This window comes from Perca fluviatilis, chromosome 8 (assembly GCF_010015445.1).
Source record: "Perca fluviatilis chromosome 8, GENO_Pfluv_1.0, whole genome shotgun sequence".
Classification (NCBI taxonomy): Eukaryota; Metazoa; Chordata; class Actinopteri; order Perciformes; family Percidae; genus Perca; species Perca fluviatilis.
This window is the reverse complement of record NC_053119.1, coordinates 3,623,288-3,633,287: the sequence shown is the minus strand read 5'-3', so window position 1 is coordinate 3,633,287 and position 10,000 is coordinate 3,623,288. Positions and strand designations below refer to the sequence as shown.

Below are 10,000 nucleotides of genomic sequence, written 5' to 3'. Positions count from 1 at the left end.
ATGAGTTATTTTGACCACTAGTTAAGATCAGAGGATGTTGAGTAAAATCACAGACTGGTGAATGTCACAGTCGAATAAAACGCCCAAAATTCAATGAAAGTTATCATTGATTTTACCGGCAAAGAACGATGTGTGCGTTCCATATAACATACATGCATGCATCCATGGTTTCTTTTGGGCAATTTTGGTTGAAAGCAACCCATATTTCTGATATTATAAAGTCAAATATAACGCTCTTCTCAAGTAAAATGAAGGATCAGTACACTACTTTCATTGAATTTGGGGCGTTTTATTCCATTTTTATAGCATATATCTGCATTTTTAAACTCAAAAATTAGGTTTAGTGTCCATGAAGACAGAGAGAGCGAGAGAGAGATAGAGAGAAAGAGCGCGAGATAAGTAAAGTAAGAGTAAAAAAAAAGCAGAACTGATGAGTTATTTTGACCACTAGTTAAGATCAGAGGATGTTGAGTAAAATCACAGACTGGTGAATGTCACAGTCGAATAAAACGGCCAAAATTCAATGAAAGTTATCATTGATTTTACCGGCAAAGAACGATGTGTGCGTTCCGTATAACATACATGCATGCATCCATGGTTTCTTTTGGGCAATTTTGGTTGAAAGCAACCCATATTTCTGATATTAAAAAGTCAAATATGACGCGAGGAAACCACAGGGGTCAAGTTGTCTCGCTGTGTCTCGGTGACTCTGACATGCAGTCGTGTGATGTTGGGCTCGTTTGGGTTGCTATGGTGAAGAAGAGTCTCTTTTTTCAGGTATTTGAACATCCTGAGATTGTATCTGGACTGGAGCCAGATTTCCCATCATGCTCCAGTTTTATTTGGAGAGCACGTCCTGTGTTTGCGTGGGGATGCTGTTGGAGCTCAAGCGCCGAAAACATCAACACAACAGCTCTCATCCTGCTAGGAGCTCAACATGGAGTCGTGGTCGGAATCAGAAATCCACATCATGATATCCTGTCTGTCTGTCTGCCTGCCTGTCTGCCTGTCTGTCTGTCTGTCTGCTGTGGCCTGGCTCTGCTTCTCTCTGGGGTTTAATTAGAGCCGCCAAATTCTGGGTGAATTATGCAGCTCCTGAACGCACCTGAGAGAGAGAGAGAGAGAGAGAGAGAGAGAGAGAGAGAGGGGGACAAAACAAACACACAACACACAACCATACAACAACACACACATAAAACACACACAAACAAACTAAACAAAAAAAAAAAAAATTTTACACACAAAAATCACACAAACAAAAAACACACACACAACAACACACACACACACACACACATAACACACACACAACACAACAAAAAACAACACAACAAAAAAAACACCACAAACAAATAAACAACACACAAACACAACACACATAACACACACAAAAATAATAGAGAGAGCGAGAGGAGAGGAGAGAGAGAGAGAGAGGAGAGAGAGGGGGGAGGAAAGAGAGAGGTGAGAGGGAGAAAGAGGAGAGGGAGAGAGAGGAGAAGAGAGAAAAAAAAGAGAGAGGAGAGAAAGTAAATGGAGAGAAAATAAGGAAAGGATAAAAGAAAAAGAAAAAAAAAGAAGGAGGAGAAAGAATAGAAATATAACACGCTAACAGAGAAGTGGTGAAGAGGGATGAATGGTGGTATATGGAAGAAGAGAAGGAAAAAAAAAAGAGGAAGGTGATTTTTAACAAAAAGAAGAAAGAGGAGGAGGGAGAGAGAGAGGGAGAGAGAGGAGAGAGAGGGGAGAAAGAGAGAGAGGGTGGAGGGATGGAGAGAGAGAAGAGAGGGGGGGAGAGAGAGAGAGGGAGAGAAAAGAGGAGAGGAGGAAAAAGAAGGAAAGGAAAGAGGAGGGGGGGAGAGAGAGAGGAAAAGGGAGAGAGAGAGAGAGAGGAAGAGGAGGAGAGAGAGAGAGAGGAGAGAGAGAGAGAGAGAGGAGAGAGAGAGAGAGAGAGAGGGGTAGTCTAAACTGGGCTTTTTCCATAATTTTGTTGCTTTTTTCAAGTTTATTTTGGGCCATTTTTTCCAGGATGTTGTTGCCTCTTCGAGTCTCTTGGTTCCGAAGGTTTTGTCGCTTTTTCCGACATTTTGTCTCCTTTTGACGTTTTTGCCGCTTTTCCCCGGACGTTTTTCAGACGTTTTTGACGCTTCTCTCAACGTTTTTGGCTCTTTTTCCGATGTTTCACATGCAGATGTGTTCATGGACCTCCCTAGATAGTTGGAGAGATGGACGCGGCCAACTTAAAACAACATTAAAACTCGTCGATTACCCAATAAAAATCATAATAAATCACAAAGGCAAGGACCAAAATAATGTATAGTAATACAATCAACAACGCCTGACTAAAAAGATTAATCTTTCTTATCTTTATGTATAATAAACGTTGCTGCACTAATGATTCTGTTTTCACGTTTCTGTTTTTAAAACCCTGAACGCACCATGGCAACATTTCCCATCCTCTGATTGGTCAGTTGGCCGCTGTTTTGACCACGTCACACCGAAGATGGCCGCCTGTGCCGGGAGTAGAGATGGTGAGTTGTTGTGTTTTTATCGTGTCAGTGGATTTAAAGGAAGCAGTTCTGAGTCAGACATGTTTCCTTCACCTGTGGGTGAAACTCGGAGTCCGCCAGACGTCAAACGTCTCCGCTCGGCAGTTTGTTACGGAGCTAAACGGCCGGAAGCTAGCAGGCTATGCTAATATGCTAACAGGCAGCCTGCATGTAATTCTGTCTGAATGTAAACAGTTTTACAGTAGTAAGGTTATCTATCTATCTATCTATGTATGTATGTATGTATGTATGTATGTATGTATGTATGTATGTATGTATGTATGTATGTATGTATGTATGTATCTATCTATCTATCTATCTATCTATCTATCTATCTATCTGTGTGTGTGTATGTATGTATGTATGTATGTATGTATGTATGTATGTATGTATGTATGTATGTATGTATCTATCTATCTATCTATCTATCTATCTATCTATCTATCTATCTCTGAATGTAAACAGTGTTACAGGTGTAAGGTTACCTATCTATCTATCTATCTATCTATCTATCTATCTATCTATCTATCTCTGAATGTAAACAGTGTTACAGTAGTAAGGTTACCTATCTATCTATCTATCTATCTATCTATCTATCTATCTATCTATCTATCTATCTATCTATCTATCTATCTATCTATCTATCTATCTATCTATCTATGAATGTAAACAGTGTTACAGTAGGAAGGTTACCTGTCTGGATGTTAACATAACACAAGAAAAACAATATATATATATATATAACAAAACAATTGTGTAGGTGAGAATAAGAAAACCCCTAGGGCCTTATAGAAGGAATCCCATCCATCCATCCATCCATCATTGTGTGTGTGTGTGTGTGTGCGTGCGCGTGCGTGCGTTAGCTAACCTAAGTTTCCTCCTCCTCCCTCAGGTCAGGACAGCATCCTGGAGCCCCTGTGTTTCCCGGAGCAGCGTGCCGACGCCCCCAGCAGCGCCCCCGGCGCCGAGCCGCCGCTGCTGTGTCCCTTCTGCCCCGAGTCGGTCCCTCTGCAGCACAAAGACGTCCTGCTCAAACACCTGCTGCTGGGGCACAAGCTGGTCATCGCCGACGTCAAACTCATCGCCGACCTGCCAAAGTAGGCAACGCCCCTATTCACTCCTATGCAACGTGTCACTTTAAACTTGACATCTATTGGTGTCCCTTTTTTATCTGCCTGTGTTAAGTGTGATCCCATGTGGGATACCATATGTGTATATATTAGTGAAGTGTATTAACACCCTATTTTATTCTGCACATTCTATAACTTGTATTTAAGTTATATCTGAGCTATCTATATGCATGATGATCCGAATGAACTTTACCCCACTTCCACAGGACACTTCTCCGGAAACATCTGGAAAGCGTTATCAGTGGGGCCCCCAAGATAGAGATGTCTCTGTTGAATAGAAGGCCAGTTGGCTTTTAGCCATTGGTCAATTATTGATCCCACCCTAAGTTATGAAGTATAGGGTAACAGCAGAACCTCAGAGAGACCATGTTTTTGAGAATCTGGGCGAGGTCCTCTCTGAGCTCTGCAGAAGCTTGTAAATTGATGCTGAATTCTTCCTTCCTTTCTTTCCAGGTACATGTTGTACTGGAAGGGCCGATTCTTGGAGCAACCGCTCACAGATTTCTGCAGCGTGATCAAGACGAACTCCACCGGTCCTGTCGGTGAGTAGAGTCCCAGCACGGCTGCATTTAATACTAGGGATGCACCCAATCCAGGATTCGGCTTCAGATTCGGCTGAATATTGGGCTTTTTGACGGGGAGGTTTTGCACTCGGCGCGCTACGCTGGTCACCGTAGTGACGGGAAGGTGTTTACGTAGGTGGAGCGTTCAATGCAGTAGGCTGTGAGAAAGTAGACATGGATCTGGTGAGCAGAAAAAGTTGTTGTTTGGCAGAACTTTCAGTCAAAAGAAGGCCATTCAAGTCCAGCTACATGTTCAATCTGGTCAATGCTGATTGGTCTGGTGGTGGCGAGGACCCTAAACTATACACAACATGGCCGCTGTTACAACATCTGGTACGAAAGAATACGAGTTGTGCATGAAGGAATCTCCAGACAGCAGCCAGAATGCAGCAACTTCAGGTACAGCAAAGGAAGGACAGTCCCTGTTTACTTCATTCATGAGTTTACTGGGTTCATGGACTGAGGATGGGAGGAGGAGTCAGCACAATCTCAACCAGTGGGTTCAGGATTCGCCCGAACCCCAAAAATCTGGATTTGGTGCATCCCTAGTTTAAAGCACTGCAGTGGAAAAGATAACTGGACAAATGTAACACAAGCATTTACAATGAGCACAAAATGAACATACAGTACAGTTTGTTTTTCCCTAAAGTAGCTTTAAGGTTGTAAAGACAGAAAAATACTAGAATTCTCTACAAAAAATCACTTAAATGTGAAATGAATGAATGAATGAATTAATGGTTTATTTTCGTGTCTGGCCGCTGACACGACCCATCCATTACAGGACTGTTCAGACACGTTTTAAATAAAGACTTCTTGTGCTGACACAAAACGAAATGTGTACACAAAGGGTTCAAGTATTCACTTTACAAATCGACACAAAAACCAGATTTAAAAAACAGGGTAAATACAAGTTTACATTTCAACATAAAAGCCTTTCAGACCAGACACATGTGTATCGAGTTGACATTTACATGTAGGGAGCGTCATTATGTTACCGTGGAAGCGTGGTGCTATTTTGAGCCTAGGAAGCTCATCATCAGCACATGTGAAATCTATCAGGACGCTGTAATAATGCTGGAGAATCAGTCGTGGTACGGGACAACCTTAAAGTGTCCATATTATGCTCATTTTCAGGTTCATAATTGTATTTAGAGGTTGTACCTGCATAGGTTTACATGGTTTAATTTTCAGAAAACACCATATATTTGTTGTACTGCACATTGCTGCAGCTCCTCTTTTCACCCTGTGTGTTGAGCTCTCTGTTTTAGCTACAGAGTGAGACCTCTCACTGCTGTAACATCTTTGTTGGGAGTCACACATGCTCAGTAGCTAGGTAAGGACTACTAGCCAGTCAGAAGCAGAGTATGAGGGCGTGTCCTGACAGTACCTAGATAAGGACTACTAGCCAGTCAGAAGCAGAGTATGAGGGCGTGTCCTGACAGTACCTAGATAAGGACTACTAGCCAGTCAGAAGCAGAGTATGAGGGCTTGTCCTGACAGTACCTAGGTAAGGACTACTAGCCAGTCAGAAGCAGAGTATGAGGGCGTGCCCTGACAGTACCTAGATAAGGACTACTAGCCAGTCAGAAGCAGAGTATGAGGGCGTGTCCTGACAGTACCTAGATAAGGACTACTAGCCAGTCAGAAGCAGAGTATGAGGGCGTGTCCTGACAGTACCTAGGTAAGGACTACTAGCCAGTCAGAAGCAGAGTATGAGGGCGTGCCCTGACAGTACCTAGATAAGGACTACTAGCCAGTCAGAAGCAGAGTATGAGGGCGTGTCCTGACAGTACCTAGATAAGGACTACTAGCCAGTCAGAAGCAGAGTATGAGGGCGTGCCCTGACAGTACCTAGATAAGGACTACTAGCCAGTCAGAAGCAGAGTATGAGGGCGTGTCCTGACAGTACCTAGGTAAGGACTACTAGCCAGTCAGAAGCAGAGTATGAGGGCGTGTCCTGACAGTACCTAGATAAGGACTACTAGCCAGTCAGAAGCAGAGTATGAGGGCGTGCCCTGACAGTACCTAGGTATCTCTCAGATGGATTCTGATTGGCTGTCAGTGTCTCTCTCTCTCTGCCGCGCCATGTTGTAAACTCGGATGTATTCTGATTGGCTGTCAGTGTTTCTATTGTTCATAAAATCCCAGCTCTCCACTGTCGTTAAAGTTGCGGTGTGGATCCACTGGAGTTAGAATGATTTTTTTTAAACTATATATTTATATATATCGTTCTTGGGGTGGGGGACAGTCTGCTCAAGCGATTTGATGTCTCGACTTCATCAGGCTCCAAGCAGTCTAAACATGCAGCTTCATTTGGAGCTTGTGTTTCTCTCACCAGTTGTTGTTGTTGTTGTTGTTGTTGTTGTGCAGAGAAGCAGGAGGACTACTTCCTGCTGTGCGATGTCCTTCCAGAGGACCGAGACCTCCGAGAGAAGCTCCAGCAGAAACGACTGGTGAGGTTTCAAACCTGTCTCTGCGCCACAGAGTCAAACTCTGGACTCAGTCTCTCATCTTCTACCAGGAATCACAAAACTGTTCTTTAAAAGGTACACTGTGTAGTGTTTTTAAGTATTTCATTAGCTAAAATCAACGGCTTCATTCATAAATCTGTCCTCATTGGTGTAACATTACCTCCCGAGGCGCTTAGAGAGAACTATTCATTTGAATGCAAAATACAGTTTCACCTAGCCTAGAAATCTAGACCACCCTAGCAGCAGCAAATGTAATTTGCAGCCAGGGGGGGTCTAGCAACTCTCCGTTGGCTTGCGAGCTGGAAAAACCAAACTCTAGTCAGGCCAATCACATCGTGTATAGAGTGGGTGGGCGGGGCTTATGGCTGCTGCTGCTGCTGGTGAACAGAGGTCTTCTGGAAGACTTGGAGTTCATCTTTTCTTTGAGAAAAGAACAAAGAACGGCACTGAAGTCATTCTTAAAAAAAGGAAGATGTGTTCGGAGTTTAAAGTTGAATCTATCAGCTAGCGTTGCTCTGGTTGGTTGGAGCGCTATCCTATTGCGTGCAGAGGGGAATTTGAAAGACAACCGTTTATCCCGCCCCTCTGATTGAGCCCTGACCAATGGGGAGTTCCCAGACCACAACATCTGGATGTGGGTCTGGCTTGTCAGGCTACAGTTTCACCGCTAGATGGGAGAAATTCCTACACAGTGTACCTTTTTAACAAACGAAAAAATGTCTCATTTGTTTTCGGACGCCTCGGTCCAAGCGTTGGGTGCTGTTCCTCTGACAGAGTTGTCGTGTCTGAATCAGGAGGAGGTGCTGGAGCAGCAGCAGCAGGAGAGAGACGACAGCAGCTTCCATCGCCTCTGCATGTTCTGCAGCGAAGAGTTCACTGGGAACAGGTAGATCAGCCGCTAGGAAGCTCATCATCAGCACATGGGAAATCTATCAGAACGCTGTAATAATGCTGGTACGGGACAACCTTAAAGTGTCCATATTATGCTCATTTTCAGGTTCATAATTGTATTTAGAGGTTGTACCTGCATAGGTTTACAAGGGTTAATTATCAGAAAACACCATATTGTTGTTGTACTGCACATTGCTGCAGCTCCTCTTTTCACCCTGTGTGTTGAGCTCTCTGTTTTAGCTACAGAGTGAGACCTCTCAACTTCTGTAACATCTTTGTTGGGAGTCGCACATGCTCAGTAGCTAAGTAAGGACTACTAGCCAGTCAGGAGCAGAGTATGAGGCCGTGTCCTGACAGTACCTAGGTAAGGACTACTAGCCAGTCAGAAGCAGAGTATGAGAGCGTGCCCTGACAGTAGCTAGGTAAGGACTACTAGCCAGTCAGAAGCAGAGTATGAGGGCGTGCCCTGACAGTAGCTAGGTAAGGACTACTAGCCAGTCAGAAGCAGAGGATGAGGGCGTGCCCTGACAGTACCTAGGTAAGGACTACTAGCCAGTCAGAAGCAGAGTATGAAGGCGTGTCCTGACAGTACCTAGGTAAGGACTACTAGCCAGTCAGAAGCAGAGTATGAGGGCGTGCCCTGACAGTAGCTAGGTAAGGACTACTAGCCAGTCAGAAGCAGAGTATGAGGGCATGCCCTGACAGTACCTAGGTAAGGACTACTAGCCAGTCAGAAGCAGAGTATGAGGGTGTGTCCTGACAGTACCTAGGTAAGGACTACTAGCCAGTCAGAAGCAGAGTATGAGGGTGTGTCCTGACAGTACCTAGATAAGGACTACTAGCCAGTCAGAAGCAGAGTATGAGGCCGTGTCCTGACAGTACCTAGATAAGGACTACTAGCCAGTCAGAAGCAGAGTATGAGGCCGTGTCCTGACAGTACCTAGATAAGGACTACTAGCCAGTCAGAAGCAGAGTATGAGGCCGTGTCCTGACAGTACCTAGATAAGGACTACTAGCCAGTCAGAAGCAGAGTATGAGGCCGTGTCCTGACAGTACCTAGATAAGGACTACTAGCCAGTCAGAAGCAGAGTATGAGGCCGTGTCCTGACAGTACCTAGATAAGGACTACTAGCCAGTCAGAAGCAGAGTATGAGGCCGTGTCCTGACAGTACCTAGATAAGGACTACTAGCCAGTCAGAAGCAGAGTATGAGGCCGTGTCCTGACAGTACCTAGATAAGGACTACTAGCCAGTCAGAAGCAGAGTATGAGGGCGTGTCCTGACAGTACCTAGGTAAGGACTACTAGCCAGTCAGAAGCAGAGTATGAGGCCGTGTCCTGACAGTACCTAGATAAGGACTACTAGCCAGTCAGAAGCAGAGTATGAGGGCGTGTCCTGACAGTACCTAGATAAGGACTACTAGCCAGTCTCTTTAGTAAAGGCTGGACTACAATAGAGCTGTTTGGAGCAGTTGGTGAACAGTGTTTTCTGTTGGAGATGGTAAGTCCCTTTGGGGGGAGACTTTGGGCTTTTTCACTTTGTAAACCTATAACATGCGCAAAAAAAGATATATAATACAATAAAGGAAAGGGGGAAAAGCCGAAAAGCATAATGTGAGCACTTTGATAAACCTCTTACAAATTAGAAACTGTGCCGCGCATTTCCAATCCCAACGGTCTTGGGCGGCGCTGAGCTCCGGACGCAGCGACGGTGGCTCTGCTAAATAGTCTCAGGAAGGAGCTGGTTCTGGTGGGACATTTGCACCCCGCAAAAGAAAAGTCCACATCCAATATTACATGAAGTTAACTGTTGACACAGTACAGCAACGTGAGCATGGTTCAAAATGAACTTTTTCGTTTACCAGCCAAATGGCAAGTGAATGTTCAAATTTTTTTACCAGCCACTCAATAGATCACCATGGTTTTTTTTGGGCTGGTGAGTGATGAAAATCTACCAGCCCAAAATGGCTAGTCTACCAGCCTCTTGCATATTTTACCAGCATTTGGCTGGTTAGACGGTGCTAATTTTGGACCCTGAATAAATGAGCTGATGCATGGTCAAACCTCAAACCTCTTACCAGTGTATCTCCGTGTGTACTTGGTCCACAGCAATCCCACCAATCGGTCCCAAAACCTCCCAGTTAGAGAGGAAACGCCCTAAACATATTCTTTGTTAATCTTTACAATCATTCCCTGAAAGAACCGAGCAGACCTGCCTTGCTGCAACATCCAAATGTTCTTCTAAACTTGGTATTTTCAGCGTGTAGCTCGCTAGCTTGAAGTTTGTTGGTTTCCCCGAAGAGAACAGAGTTTGAGAACGACGACACGCAGAGAGAGAGGAAGGGGCGGGACATCCTGGAGATGCACTTCTGTTAGTTTCCCGTAGCGACGGGACTTAGTT

The 10,000-nt window shown here is 44.5% G+C and overlaps 1 protein-coding gene across 1 annotated transcript in view; it reads left to right on the top strand.

The window, feature by feature from the left end:
* Positions 1-2,472: 2,472 nt before the first annotated feature.
* znf277 (zinc finger protein 277) overlaps positions 2,473-10,000 on the top strand; it is a 20,405-nt gene continuing 12,877 nt past the window's right edge. Inside the window, exons 1-5 of the mRNA XM_039807410.1 lie at positions 2,473-2,528; positions 3,439-3,643; positions 4,130-4,218; positions 6,610-6,692; positions 7,505-7,596. Of these exons, the coding sequence (XP_039663344.1) occupies positions 2,501-2,528; positions 3,439-3,643; positions 4,130-4,218; positions 6,610-6,692; positions 7,505-7,596 (497 nt within the window). The 5' untranslated portion in view covers positions 2,473-2,500. The remainder of the gene's footprint in view (positions 2,529-3,438; positions 3,644-4,129; positions 4,219-6,609; positions 6,693-7,504; positions 7,597-10,000) is intronic.